At 35.8% G+C, this 15,968-nt stretch overlaps 1 protein-coding gene across 1 annotated transcript; it reads right to left on the reverse strand.

Moving 5' to 3' along the window:
• Positions 1-1,558: 1,558 nt before the first annotated feature.
• Positions 1,559-15,884, reverse strand: LOC137396887 (polycystin-2-like). The gene is made up of 17 exons (XM_068083193.1): positions 15,839-15,884; positions 15,478-15,554; positions 14,867-15,001; positions 12,722-12,835; positions 11,239-11,369; positions 10,158-10,286; positions 9,206-9,342; positions 8,686-8,910; positions 7,318-7,480; positions 5,623-5,859; positions 5,162-5,343; positions 4,840-5,059; positions 4,486-4,623; positions 4,172-4,363; positions 3,516-3,734; positions 2,151-2,345; positions 1,559-1,855 (listed from the first exon to the last, which is right to left on the reverse strand). The coding sequence occupies exons 2-17, from the start codon at positions 15,551-15,553 to the stop codon at positions 1,841-1,843; spliced, it is 2,508 nt and encodes an 835-aa protein (XP_067939294.1). The 5' UTR covers position 15,554; positions 15,839-15,884; the 3' UTR covers positions 1,559-1,840.
• Positions 15,885-15,968: the final 84 nt, after the last annotated feature.

Genomic DNA, 15,968 nt, shown 5'->3' on the forward strand with positions numbered 1-15,968 from the left:
CGCTGCACTATAATTTTGTTAGTACATTCGTAGAAAGCACCACGTGCACCACATTTCTTCGTAAAGGTAACCGTAAAGGAAAGTTTCAGGGATTAGTAACAGAGTGCTAATATCTGAGGTATGGCGCCTTACAGCGCCTCGCAATCCGTGTTCTCAACTCGAGTTGTGTAACTCGAGTTGTACAACTCGAGTTGTATTTACAAACTCGAGTTTGTAAAAGTAAGGTGCAATATATTGGTATTACGGTAGCATAACCGTAGATCTGGTTATATTAACAATGCTACATCAATAGGCACCCGTTAGCTAATAGAAATCAAACTATGTATGTATGTACTGTAAAACTAGAGCTAATGGCGAATTGTAGTGTCCCGAGTTTGCAACTCGAGTTGTACAACTCGAGTTATATATGGCGCCTTACAGTGCCTTGCGTTGCGTGTTCTCAACTCGAGTTGTTGAACTCGAGTTGCTGTTCAAAGAACTCGGCCTAGGTTTTTGATGAACTCGAGTTGTGTTACTCAAAACTAGCCCTAGTTTGTAAAAAAAGCAAAGCGAGTAAGTGGGGTGTCTCATTTACAGAACTGCATTTGCGCAAGTTATATAAAATTTAATAATTGATTAATAATAACAATTTAAATATATATTTATACATATTTAAATTATTATTATTGGCGATATTTGTGCATATTTATTTACATAAATATAAAGATACAAAAACAATTGTAGAATGTAAAAAGCAAACTAAAAACAATCTATGTGGGTGCCGAGCCACTTCTTTTTCAGATGAAACAAAGAGTTATCTTTTTAGAACCTGACAAGAAACTGAATGAACACCGAAAATGAACAAACATAGAAATTATGTCAACGACGTTTAATGATGCACCGAAAAAACTCCTTATAAAAAATATAGCTAGAGAAAATGAAATGATGAGTTGTTTAGTATGGCGCCTTACAGTACTTCGCATTCCATGTTCTCAAGCCGAGTTGTTGAACTCGAGTTGCTGTTGAAAGAACTCGGCTTGGGTTTTGATGAACTCGAGTTGTGTAACTCGAGTTGTACAACTCGAGTTATATTTACAAACTTGAGTTGTACAACTCGAGTTGCAAACTCGGGACACTCTAATTCGCCAGCAGCTCTAGTTTTACATTACAGTACATACATAGTTTAATTTCTATTAGCTAACGAGTGCCTATTGATGTGCCATTGTTAATATAACCAGATCTACGGTTATGCTACCGTAATACCAATATATTGCACCTTACTTTTACAAACTCGAGTTTGTAAATACAACTCGAGTTACACAACTCGAGTTGAGAACACGGAACGCGAGGCACTGTAAGGCGCCATATCTGAGGAGTTCGCATGAATCAGGAGTACGTAGGAGACGAGTAGTCATCATCGACCAATCAAACATGAATAACTATTGGTAAGTTTTAAGGCTATAAATAGACACCAGAAGCTGCTGCATTTACTACTCTAAACACTCTGTTGTTAAAGTCAAGCATAACTTTGATGAGCTGGTTTATTACTAGAACAAATGTTGAAGTGATACAAAAATAGCTTTGTAAAGAAACTATATTGAGCACAAAAATATAGTCATATTTAGAATGTGTAAAAACATCCATCGTCATCAAAACAATCAGTATGATATGGCAGCATTGCTCAAGTAGTTAAGTTGGACGGACATGAAAAAGTATTAAATGGACACCAGAAAAAGAATTTGCATTAGAATTACAGTAATGTCACCACGATTATTACATTAGAGTCAATATAAATGCTGAGCAGAATGAGGACTTGATCCCAATGTATCTACTCATTCTAATATGTAGATATGAAGCCCGCTTAGACCATATCCTTCTACAATAGAAACAGTAGAAATCTGTGTCATCCAAGGGCAAGGTCATTCGCGTAATTATAAAAGTCATACAATAAGGTTGTTAATTTTGCCTGCAAAATCCAAAGTATATAGTGAGCCAATCGATCACCTATCATCATGACACCTGCCCATATTGTCATTTGCTATATGTGTCAGGCTAATGAATACATGTACATGTATTCTACTTGTCTCAGTTTAACTCTAATTATTCTAATTGTGCTCCGCGGCAAAACCTAGCTAGAGTATCTCCCTGAATTCCAGTCAGAATTGTCTTACCTTGAGTGAGCCCTTAGATGAGCCTGTGGAAGGACGGGATCGGAGAAGACTCTGACCAGACATCGGTCTTCCATGAGCGGTGCCGAGATCTGAGTTGGAGTTCATGGCATCCTGGTCCCACCGAGCTAACTCATCAGCTACCAGTTGCTCCATCTGATCTTTCCTCTGATCATCAGTCAACTCGTCTCCACCTCCCTTCAAAGGAAAGACAAGTGTAGACAAGTGCTAGCAAGTGATCCAATCAATGAGTGCTTAATATCTAGATTTTAGAATCCTGCTATAGCTAGTAAAATAATTAGCTGTTTTGAAACTCTCAATGATGAGTGAGACTTAATAACTTGAGCATGCTTGACTTGAGATTTGACCTTTAGGAAGAATGTTTATAAGATTTTAAACAAAAACTAAACCTGTAAAAAATGATGGTTTAAGTAAATCATTAGATTTTTTGTCAGCTTTAAATATTTTACTTTTTTTTGTTTACTGCTCTACATTCGGAGATTAATCAACTCATGAGGTGATCAGCGTGAATCAGAGCCAAAGGATTCTCCAAAATTGTTATTTAAGAATAAACTTGGTGTAGTCCGTTTTCATTATCACCACGATTAGGTGCATGCTACAAATTCTTCTCTTATGATCTCAATGCCACAAAGCTAAATGATACAGTAAGAAGATATTGAGAAATAACAATTGCTTGAATTGCTTGGATTCATCAAACGTGATTGAGATGAAAAGGTTGATATATCCAGATGCTCAATATATCTACGGTATGTTAGAATTTTCAGAAGCAAGCAAGTAGACATTAATAAATTAATGTGCTTGTTTTCTAAATCTTGGTCCTTTCCTACCAATGACTAGCTTCACTTGGTTCTTTCCTACCAATGACTAGCTTTACCTTTCGTAATTGTTTAGTCCATATAACCAACGAAGATTTTGACTATTGATACTCCTTGTGTGCTTCAACCTGTTGTTTGCCTGGATCTATATCAGCTAAGATTTTGTCTCCAAATGTAAGGCTTTTGGATACTCATACTTTTGGCTGACCGATAAGCTGACACCATGAACTATTTAGACTGACTAATGGAGTTACAACGACTAAAAACTCCTGCAACTCATTGAACAAAAATTCTAATACAGAAACCAACAGTCGACAGTTAGCGGAAACAAATAAGTTCATATCCCAGCAACTCCATTTAGTTAATTGTCATTTGCGAATGAAAGTCCAAACCAGGATTTTTATTTAAAATAATCAAGCCTTACATAGTTGATAAAATCAAGACCCACTCACAGGTGTAATATAGCAGTATTATTTAGCATAATTGAGATTACGTATCATCTAAGTGACACCGCCTACTATTAGTCTCTCACCTCAATGATGCTGTCAAGGAGTTTGCTCATCGTCTCTCTCCTCCTAGACTTGGCTCTCTCCATAGTGTCAAGTTTAATGAGCACGGCATCTATTTTTGAGACGATACTCCCTATCGAATGTTCCATTCTGTCGACTCTTCTCGCTAGAACTGCGTACTCTTCGTACGGCACTCCATCATCTACAACTCCACGCTTGCTGCTATCTTCATCGTCGCTATCCTGTAATGGTAAAGATACGTCTGAAATAAGGGAACTAACTAACATGCTTGTTATTTCTCTTCCAACTGAACAACAATTTATAGAATATTTAATTGTATTTGTTTGTCGATCTCGTTACATAACATCCATTTTAAAACTACATTTATTATGTTTATTATGATTATTCCATGTTAATACTCTCTCCCTCTTGCAATCACTCGAGGCGGCTAGAACTGTCTATGGTTGTGGCTATATGTATGATGTCGATAGCGTGTTAATCAGTCATCAGAAAACATGACTTCAGTATCAAAAGACTACAGTTTAGCTAGCTGATTACAAATGAATGAAGTATTTACCTATTAATAACACCATAAGTTACCAATAAGCTGAGTGTTTGTAATTTATTCCAGAACTTTCCAACGGCACTTGAAGAGTTGCAATAAATCACTGAGACTCACGAGTAAGTCGGCAAGAGAGGCAGGTGTCTCGGAGTCTTTAGCATCTTGTATCTTAGCGTACTCCTGATTCAGCGAATCCTTCTGCTTCATTAGATCTTCAGCTAAATGTCGCTGCTCTTCGGGGTCAAGAATTCTGTCTCCATCAGTGTCATACTTGGCAAACATGGCCTCAATCTCGGTGTCAGCGTATCCCTTTCTAGAAAACAGAATAAAGTGATGTGTGCTTTTCTGTGAATATAAACTTTTCAAATACACTATGCAGACAAACCAAGTTCATACTGTTAAGCCTAAAGAATCTAATTCAATGTATATACTAACTGCTTAAGGTCATTTCGCCACTCAGAAAACTGCAAGTGGTTGTCACCATCAGCGTCAGCACCGGCAAGTGTCCGCTGAATGTCATTCAGTTTGTCCTTTTTGAAGTTGAGCTTGTCCATCATCTTCTCATAGCCCTGCAAACACAAGAACTTTGATTAAAAGCAGCATAATGAATAATGCAAAAAGCTATTTTTGTGAATGGTACATATAAAGGGGCGGTTGATTTCAATTGCGACGTAGAAGTCAAAAATTGTAACCGAAAGTATCAACTCAAACTTCTGCCTCCTCACTATTTTATAAAACACAAACATAGGCCAGCTTTAATAATAATTATTTCTCATTTATTCTACCTTCTTAAAGTAGTCCCCCATCTCAAATTCAGAACTCTGGAGAGTTTCATCACCCTTGACCTCTGAGTAGGTATCATTAATAATGGCGAGGAACATGTTGAGCAAAACGAAGAAGATGAAAAATACATAGACAAAGAAGTACGTAGGACCAAAGAAGTGATGCGCGTTCTGAAGGGCGTGGAAATCAAAGTCACCAAGTATGATACGGAACAAGGTGAATCTGCAACAAACAGATGAGCATTATGTTAACTAATAAAACACAACGAACCAATGCAGTAAAAGTTTTCGTGAACTCATAACTGCAATTTGTAATATTGCTTACACTGCGCTCCAAGTAGTGCTGAAGTCCTCGATCTGAGTTCCAAACATCTGGTTTCCAAGCTGAGCAAAGTCAAGGAACATGATCAAGAACATCACAAGAAAGCCGAAGAGGTCTTTAGAAGAGCGAGAGAGAGTGGCAGAAAGTTGAGTCAATGTTTTGTTAAAGCTGATGTATTTAAACATCTACAAAAAAGAAAACACAGGTAAATTTGCTGATTAAAGGAACTGTAGCTACTTCATGACATTGACACGCAAGTCATGAAGTGTCGATGTCATGAAGGCAGACATGACGTTGTCACTGTGTTAATGTCATGTTTGCCTTCATGACATTGACATGAGGAGCCGATAAGGCAGCAGGTGACTTCCTGCATTGCGCATGACCAACCAATCAAACACGTGACTTTTTTATCGTTTACAAAATTATGTTCTGTCGCGCAAGCAGTAGATAAAGCAGTCACCAACCTTCATCCAAGCCAAGAAAACAGCAATAGCGATCTGGTTGTTGAACTGGCTCTGCCAATATGCCAGATACTCAAAGTCAGCATATTCCTCCGGATTCTTTAGCAGCTCATCCAGCATCACATTGACTCTGATTGTTCGATAAACTGAGAAGCCGATGCAGATATAGGAGACAGCGAGAACAAAGACATCAAGAACATTCCAGAATTCGGTGAAATACTTTAACTTGTGCTCTTTTATCTACAAAGAGGTAAAAAACAAGCTTGTTTATTGATTCCAATAGAGTCTGATTGGCCATATTGTACCTGGTTGAAGATATCCAGCCTTTGTCTATACTTGGTAATGTGTAAATGGAAAGCTCAAATGAAGTGTTCTTACACCCTTTCGCTTACCAATCAGTTATTTTACTGAGATATAATTAAACACTCGGTATTTGGCGATGGCGCATATAAGTTGTTCTAACTTTTGAATCACAAGGTCTATAAAGAAGATTTTGATACCAAATTAATCATCATTAAAGTTTACTTCTGTTGATGCCATAAAACAAAGCTACAAATGTCTTGCAGCATGATCTCGGACACTTTTCCATCTCCTTCCTCTACCATGAATAACAGCTTATGCTCCGAGTCAAACGGATGATAGCTATTACTATAACTTATGGCGTTACTAGGTGAATGTCCGGATAATAAAAAAGTCTTTGCACAGAAAATTTTATTTTTATTTAACATATACATAGACAAAATTTAAACTTCATATCATGAAAAAATTTGTTTGTGCAGTTCAAATAATTTAAAAGAAAAACTAAAATAACTGTAAAGGTATTTAAATGTAAAACAATTAGCAAGTAATGGCTAGATAGTCATTACTTGCTAGAGAAAGTATGGTTTGTTACAATGATTACAATGGTTACAATAAAAAGTAATATGATACTGATACAATTAAAACGAACTGATGAAATCAAATAAAAATGTGTGTATAGAAGTGTATCGAAGTGTGTGTATAAAAAAGTCACTGTCGCTATATAAGCTATTCATCAAAATTTGGATACTGGTACAGACGGAGAATGAGATTTTAAAATTAAATGCATCGGTGAAGCGCACGAGGATACTTGGTTTGACCAAACCGAGAAAGAATGTAGAGGCAATTCCTACTCAAGAATGTCCATGTGAACATGTTTTAGTTTCACAATTTCTAGCGATTGTCTTTTGCAATAACCGAAAGTTGACGATTGAAATTGGTAGCTGTAAAGCGTCTGACACAGCTTGTTATTACGAACAAGAAATTGTGATACAAAATTAATTTTTGCAAGGCAAAACTCAGCTCAGCGTGGGCTGTAAACATGTTTTTATTGGCTCAAAGCAGGCAGATGACTGTTTCCTTTTGGTTAAGTACAGACATGATAAGCTATTTAATTGACTACTCACTTAATCAACAACGTTTTGTATGAAGCCTACTACTAAAGCCGTATGCATGACTCTTGCTGTACGTAGACTATGCATAGCCACACTACGCAGCTCGTGGTACACAATGAGTTAAATTACCACATAAATTTTAATCTAAATCTTTGATTGGTTGTCACATATCGTTGCCAATATTCCTGACAAAAAATCAGTTTTCTCACACCCGCTCTTGTAGGACAATGCAACACACTATCAATGTATCAATGACTTTCTATGAAAACTAAATACGAAAACTCACCTCCATGAGCTCTTCAATCGTGTAATATATGGCAAAAAGGACAAAGAGGCATTCGCAGGCAAGGATCACATAGTCCATCACAGTCACATATCGAATCAGTTTAACTGTACGGAAAGCTGAAGTGGGAATCGCTCCGCCAGTAGCAGGATATTCCACCACAAATCTAAAAATCAATAGTAAATAACATCTTATAGATAATTGGACAGAAAACTCCTAGTGCATAAATCAGCAGTCTTTAAAAAACATCTAAACATACTAAACTTTACAATATCTATACATGTATATAAAATATACATGTATAATTACATATTAGGTTTTATAAAATATATAGTACCATATACAGTCAAACATGGATAACTCGCCCACGGATAGCTCGAACACATGGTTAATTCGAACGGTTTCTTTGGTCCGTTCCCACGTAATGAAAATTTCTATAGATAACTCGAACTGAACACTGTTAATTCGAACTGTTTTTTGCCCAATGGCTACCGAAACAGTTGTTATCACTTTAGAAAATCACTTTATTCCAAGCCATAGATGTAAACTTCAACTTTTCGTAATTCATAAGCGTCGTTATTACCACCATCGGCAAAATATTTTTGTCAACGACTTTTCTAAAGGTTTGGTGAAATTTGATTTATACCAAACATCCGCTTAGCGATCGCCCTTCGGAAGCAAGGTAAAGCGAGGTAATCTTTGCATAAACTTAAAGAAAAATCGGCAAAATTGATCGTGGGTAAAACGCTCAAAAGAAAAAGATGTCTTTTCTTTTGAGCATTTCAACAACGATCAAGTTTTTTCAATGTCAATCTAAAAAACGTCCTGGCAATAACATCACCTTAAACAACAAACTAATCTCAAGTGATAGAAAAATCTCTATACTTTTTGATAAAAACGTTTTAAACTTTACATTAGAAGCATTTAATTTGAAACAAGCCATTTGTGCTTTTGATTTATATTATAGTTTGTATATGTACATGAATCTACTTATAAATAAGTAAATACATGGACTTGTGACAGTGCTCTGATAACTTGAACGCTCTGATAATTCGAACACTCTCGCTCGGTCCCGTGAAGTTCGAGTTATCCATGTTTGACTGTATATATATAATACATATAATAAATATAATACACATATTATAGAGATCATTTCAGTTTTACCTTAAAGTCTCATGGTAACAACCAGGAAACTTCAAGTAGTAAATAGTTTTTAAAATTTACAGTTCCCAATACATTTTATATAAATGCTCTATTTTAATATTGAGCACTATGCTTCTAGTGAACTGCAACCTTCTTCTTCAGCAGTATATAATACCGTATACATATACATATATGTAATGTAGTTTCTGCTGGTTGTTTGAGGCCTACCTCACGACACAGAAGAGGTTGATGTTGGCATTATAAACAGTGAAATCAGCGAAGACAGCTCTAGTGCCACGATCTATCCATAGCCTGTCCTTAAGCTCCGCAATTATGGAGAGACTTGCGCTCTTCTTTGAACCAAGATTTTGCGTGTAACCGCCTCCATTGTATACAGCAAGAGAGCCACTGTGCTTCGAACCATCGAGGGTGTCAGACGACTGGTAGTTCCATCTATAGCAAGACACCAATGTGAACCAATTCTTCACACATTTGATAGTTTTGTTATATAATTCACGATAAAACAAATCTTCAGCACCGTTAGCTTTATCAAACTCGTAAAGATGAAAAAACAGACTGTTTTATCACGCTATATTTGCAATTATTTGTTATAAAATGTATTTGTATAAAGATATACAGGACACACCTGCCAAGCATAAGTTTTATGTTACTCTTAGTTTTTGTTGAGTAATGAATGAATGAATGAATGAATGAATGAATGTGGGAACTTATCATCTACCCTACTTACGCGGATGAGGTGTCATTCTCAGGAATGCCACCAAATTGCCCTTTAAACTCGTTACTATTAGAATAACCTCCATAGCAACCCTTCAACTGGTCTTCAAAATTCTTGTCGATTGTGCAGGTGTTGTTCTTCACACGAACCTGAGAGAGCCAACAAATATACACTGCACAAAAAAGCATGCGGTACAAAATGATCGAGTTGTTTGAAACTTGTACGGTTTGGAAAACAGATCCTATCGGCACAAATATTTTGATATTGCATGATTCGAGGGATCGAATTCGTACATTCTTTTTTTAAATATTTATGTTTTTTGTCAACAATTGAACAATTTTGAATTCAAGAGAGACAATCCCTAACAGATTTACAATATTATAGTTACGGTATAACATAATGTGTTTTTCGTCATTTCCTTATTCGGAGTTACTTATCCGTGAGTAAACATACCCCTTTATAATAAAGCTATAGTTTGGTAGGTATATTTTGTTTACAAACATTTATTATGTTCATAATTAAATGATTAATCTCCATATTGCTCTTTTGAACAATGAAAAAATAAAATTTAAATTAGATATGTTCTAAAATGCATTTACAAATTTAAAGAGCAAAACAACATTTTGAAATTTATATGTTAGCTCGATAGTGTTTGCAGAGCTTTTGCATCAAAGTTTGCTTTTAATAATATTAAAAGTGAGTATGTTTGACTACGAAACATAAAATAGTTAACAAACACCCTAGTAATATTGTAAATAACATCAGCAGTATCACATGTTAAAGGAAATGGCTTTCTCTATTCAAGTTCACATATAGCCCAAATTTCTAATGCAACTGCGATACAGCGTCAATATACCTGATGCTTAAATACATTATAATCTGGATTCACCAGCAATGCAACTAGTGACCATACAGAAAGTATGATTGAAGAAATGAGAGCAATGAATGCTGTGAGAGAACAAACCTGTCGGAGACGAGGAACCCCGAGTAGCTTGCTCTCATAGTAAATGTAGCCCTTTTCATCCTCTGTAAGATTGCGGTTGTTATACCAGGTCTCCCAATACAAGCCATCCATTAAAGGTCCTTCGGCAAACTGTAATAAAACTTTTTAATGATATACAGCGGCAGAGTGACAAAATATTGCAAGTTGCTGCCACATGTCTGCAGATAATAATGTGTGTTAAAAGGTAATTAACCATCTGAGTTAAGCTGTCCCATTGCTGCCATTGGGTAATTTAACAATTTCGCATAAATGGAAAAACAAGTTTTAGCTAACTGCTATTTAACCAAAGGTAGATGCTTTTGATAAACCGGATTAATTGTGCAGATCAGGAAGACTGTATTTTATTACATATCTATACACTACCCAGATCGTGAGCTTTCCGACATGTATAAACATAGCATTGTACTATTTTTATAACAGAGCTGTAGTTTGATAGACATATTTTATTTACTGATATTTATTATATTAATAATTAAATAGTTAATATCTATATTACTAATTTGAACAAGAAAAAGGATAAAATTTTAATTTGATATTTTCTAAAATATATTTGCCAATTAAAAGAAAAAGAACAATATTCCAAAATGTTTATGCGAGTTCAATAATGTTTATCGAGTGTTTGCGTCAAAGTTTGCTTTTAATGATATTAAAATGAATATGTTTGGCTGCGAAAGATGAAATGCTTAACAAATACCCTGCTGTTATTATAAATAACAATAATAACTAATGATACATATTAATATATTGTAAAATATTATACATATTGTATTAATATATATAATAATGGCCAATAATATATATTAATACAAATGGTTTTCTCTTTCAACTGTCAAACCCGCCGTTAAAAACTCAGTGAATTTTTGTTCAAATTCAAAATGGCAAAACATGGTGTATATTGAAAGAATATGTCGTGTCAAACTACACCAACATCGTATATCTGTAGCGTACATATGGGAGTGCTAGCAATGCATCAGCAAAGAGTAAACCCTCATGCAAATTAACCAATGACAGAAAAGAAAGCTGGCATTGCAGGGAGTCTTACCCTCCAGAAGTCGAAAGGGTGATTGATTCCTCGAAATGTGTTCTTCGTCTCTGGGAAAGGGCTGTCAAGGAAGAGTTCGCTCATGACCTTTGTGTAGTAGAACATTGTTGATGATGTCATACCAAAGGTGACTGCAATACATTTTATAAATAGTATAGCCATAAATTTTGACAAATCCAAGACAGTCAAAGAGAGGTGAAAAAACTCATGCATTCTGTACAAGTATAGGAAAACTGAGTCCATGAAGACATGGAAGAATAAAACCCAGCTAAAGACAAGATTGAAGTAAATATAGACACACTGCTTATAAAGGCTCGAGTTGACCAGTGGGTCAAACAAACATCCAGACACATTATAATTTCTTGCCATTTTCAATTTTACAATCATCTCCACTTGGTTACTGCTAGCCTAAGTTATGCTTGATGAAGGCTTCATTGCGGGATAAACTCAATCTGGTGTCTCTTAGCTCATTGGCAATGCAGCTTTTGTAACCAGAAAAGCCCCCAATTGCTGTTGAGAACAAGGGTTTTTGAAATTATATCGCATACTATGATTCTCAGCTAAAGCTTTTTGTATTACATCTTTATTTTACAGCTTTATTACATCTTAAATCAGTCTTAGTCAACCCAAATCATCAAGAGCAGAAAGACACCATCAATTCACCTGTTAGTAGTGATATAGCTAAACTGAAAGTATCTCTCTGAGAAACCACTCTGTGGAAGTCTCAGGACTACCAAGTATAGGAGAATTCAGAAATAAATATTTAAAAATTAGCTACTAATATGGTACATTTGTCAGAAAAATCATTCATGCCGATGCTGTATCACCAGCTGGCTGTTGAAAATGTCTTGTACAAAAAACATTGAGGTCCATTCATGTCAAGCGTAGGAAATCACTTCAAAGAGCTTTTGATTTTTAAAATTGAAATTGGAAAATTGAAGAAGCGTACATAACAATTCCATTGATATATAAAAATGCTAACGGCTGCATATTAAGCTTTCAACAACCAACTCTTTCCTTAACTATTAAATAATCTAGATAATAAAAAAAGCCATGCTGTCAGGGCACTGTCACTCGCTGGGATTATTAGAAGATGAGAAAAACCTTGCAAATTATTTGCTAGAAATTATCAGAGTAATATTAAGATGCTATTCCAAAATGCATAAAATTGGTAAATTTTAAAAGCCTGTAAAAGCAAGATATTTCGAATTAAAGTTAAGCACCTTTACATAAATGTTTTTTTCAAAGAGTTTGAATTGTGTTGGTATCATCTTTAAAAGTTTGTTAGTCAAAAACATTAGCAATACGGATCCCGAACAAAAATAAAAGTTGATGTATAGGTGGTAAATTTCATGACAATTGAGCTGTTCAAGCGTCAACTAACAAATAGTGCGCATGTATGCACAGCAGTGGTTAGAGGTGCGAAAAACAAAACAGCTCTTTAAACTGAGCTAACCGATTGGGGAGTACGATGCAAACTTACGCGCACAAAGGACTCCGAGGAAAATAATGTAGATGATGAGTTCCTTCAAAGTGGTCTTGATGTAAAGATCCTTGTCCTTCGCGGTGTCAACCGTGTGTCTTGTCGACCACATGGCTGTAAGACAAGAAATTATTGAAAAAGTCTGTCAAATAAATGATGAGGAACAACAAGACACAATAATAGCTGCTCACAGTCATGACAGAACAAAGAGCATGATATACTGCCACAGGTGAGATGCGAGTGTCTTTATTGCTAAACAGACATACTGTCACAGGTGAGATGTGAGTGTCTTTATTGCCAAACAGACATATTGTCACAGGTGAGATGTGAGTGACTTTATTGCTAAACAGACATACTGTCACAGGTGAGATGTGAGCGTGTTTATTGCTGAACAGACATACTGTCACAGGTGAGATGTGAGCGTGTTTATTGCTGAACAGACATACTGTCACAGGTGAGATGTGAGCGTGTTTATTGCTGAACAGACATACTGCCAAAGGTGAGATGTGAGTGTCTTTATTGCTAAACAGACATACTGTCACAGGTGAGATGTGAGTGTCTTTATTGCTAAACAGACATACTGTCACAGGTGAGATGTGAGTGTCTTTATTGCTAAACAGACATACTGTCACAGGTGAGATGTGAGTGTCTTTATTGCTAAACAGACATACTGTCACAGGTGAGATGTGAGCGTGTTTATTGCTGAACATACATACTGTCACAGGTGAGATGTGAGCGTGTTTATTGCTGAACAGACATACTGTCACAGGTGAGATGTGAGCGTGTTTATTGCTGAACATACATACTGTCACAGGTGAGATGTGAGCGTGGTTATTGCTGAACAGACATACTGTCACAGGTGAGATGTGAGCGTGTTTATTGCTGAACAGACATACTGCCAAAGGTGAGATATGAGTTTCTTTATTGCTAAACAGACATACTGTCACAGGTGAGATGTGAGAGCCTTTATTGCTAAACAGACATACTGTCACAGGCGAGATGTGAGTGTCTTTATTGCTAAACAGACAGTGAGTGCTAATATAGTAGAGCTGACTTAATTGGGCAGATGAGACATGAGTGCTGTAATAGTTAGGTTGGCAGCCTCACAGGTAAACATGAGAGCTTTTATACATGTAGTTAGACTGACAATGTGTCATCGGTGATACATAAGTGCCTTGACAGTTAGACTGACATATGTAATAGGTGAGACATTACTGCTACTAAAGTTTGACTGGCAAAAGGTCGCGGGTGACACACGAGTACCATTATAATTATTACATTTTACTTGGTGATTAACCACTATTTTTACTAAATAAAAATATCGCAATCTTTTACAATTAGTATGTCATAATAATACATTCAGTTTAAAATTATTTCAATCCACCTGAAAGTAAAGCGCTTAGCCAAGCATTTTGATGTAAAGAATCGTGTACATCTAGTGTACTCAGTTCTAATGCTTCAAGTACTGCTGTCTCTAGGTTACAGACGTGTAATATGATGAGTATATCAAAATCTGTTTAATAGAATCACAATAAATAGTCGATGCCTCTAAGAATCAGCTTGACAAAGGTCAAGGTCTTATATGACCCTCATGTAGAACACGTATATGGTTTCATGTGATCATATATACTCGCTCTGTTGAATAGCTAACATTCAATCAATAAAAGCTCATATATTATTCATAGATTGCTGACGTGAGTCCTTTCAACGAGACCAGGGTGCTGCTCTGGTTAGAAAGATTAAACACACGCTGATCTGATGATGTATCTTTCCTGAAGAAGGCTCAAAGCGCTGAGGCAACAGCGTGTCAATATAATCTGATTTGTCGCTGGTCAGCTAATTCACCAATAAGTGAGAAACAACCAAAGTAAAAAAGGTGCAATAGTAACCCTAACAGCTAACAGAAACATCTTGTAGGAATACAGGCTATAAAAGTATCTATCATTAGAGAAAATGATATCAATTAACCATTTAGATACTTTGAGATGTGGTTTCTTTTTGTAGGTTTTATGACTTACCTATATTTCTTTAACAAACACAACAGTTAACCATTAATAGTAAATACTATTTGAAAGCCTAAAGAGTCTCATCTGCCTGTTTGTTTAAAGTTTCAATTTGAAAAGGTCATTAGGTGGTTTGACTTACACTTGACTCCATCAGTAAACTTGAACCAGCAGGAATCACTGTTCTCTTCTACTTGATGCTTTCTGCTGCTGTCAGCTCCACTCTGTAGGAAACCTCCGATGTTGCTAGATGAGCCCTCGAAACCATCATTAATGGCTGAAAAAGTAAAGACTTCACTTTCACTCGCTAGCCATAAGCACACTTAGCTTTGAATGTTCATTTATACGCTAACTACTTGTTATCATTAACTTGTTAGCAATCCATAAATCTTAGTGTTCTATTATCAGAATACGCTAGCATTAACTCTCTGACACCAGGTTTCCTAACCATGGTTTGTGGCGAGCCAATTAATCCTCATGTATTACTCTTAACCTTTTCTCAATAAATCTCAGAAGCAAAAGGAGAGCTTGAATTCATATCATAGAGTATAATCTTGACACAAGAACGATATCTGGCTTCATATATTCTTTGTAATCAGTAATCTAACTGTTGATTATTATATGTTATATATATATTATTATATACGGAATGTTTCTGCTGACTAAACCTTGTAAATGAACAGTAACACTAATACAAATGCAAAAATTTGTACACATTAAATATTCACTCCAGAAAGGTAGGAAATAGTATACCTCCTTGCAGCTCATTGTCATGGTCGGCAGTACTCCAGGCAGCGATGCTGCGCGCGCTGTCAGGGCGTGTAGGCATCCTAAATATTCAAAACCATATTGATAGCATTATAAAACAATCGTTCAGACAAACAAGCGATCAAAAGGTAGCAAAATAGAAGCATATTTATAGGTAATAATATTATGTATAATAAATAATATTACACATAATATCATTTGTATGATATGTATAATATCGTATTATACATAATATCCTATTATAATACATAATATTATTAGCTGTCAGGTACATGCAGTGTACATGACAGCTATATCGGTTAATAGCAGCGTATAAAAAGATGGAAGCAACTGATTCTAGACTCACCTGTAGCAGTAGAATTAGCTGTTAGCAACAACTCCCTCAGCTAACGATGAACCGTCTGCAGAAATCGATACAACAAACAGAAGAGAGCTATCAGAATCAATAACTAGACAAAAGGGGATATCGGTAAAAC

Source organism: Watersipora subatra, chromosome 1, assembly GCF_963576615.1.
Source record: "Watersipora subatra chromosome 1, tzWatSuba1.1, whole genome shotgun sequence".
NCBI classification, from domain to species: Eukaryota; Metazoa; Bryozoa; class Gymnolaemata; order Cheilostomatida; family Watersiporidae; genus Watersipora; species Watersipora subatra.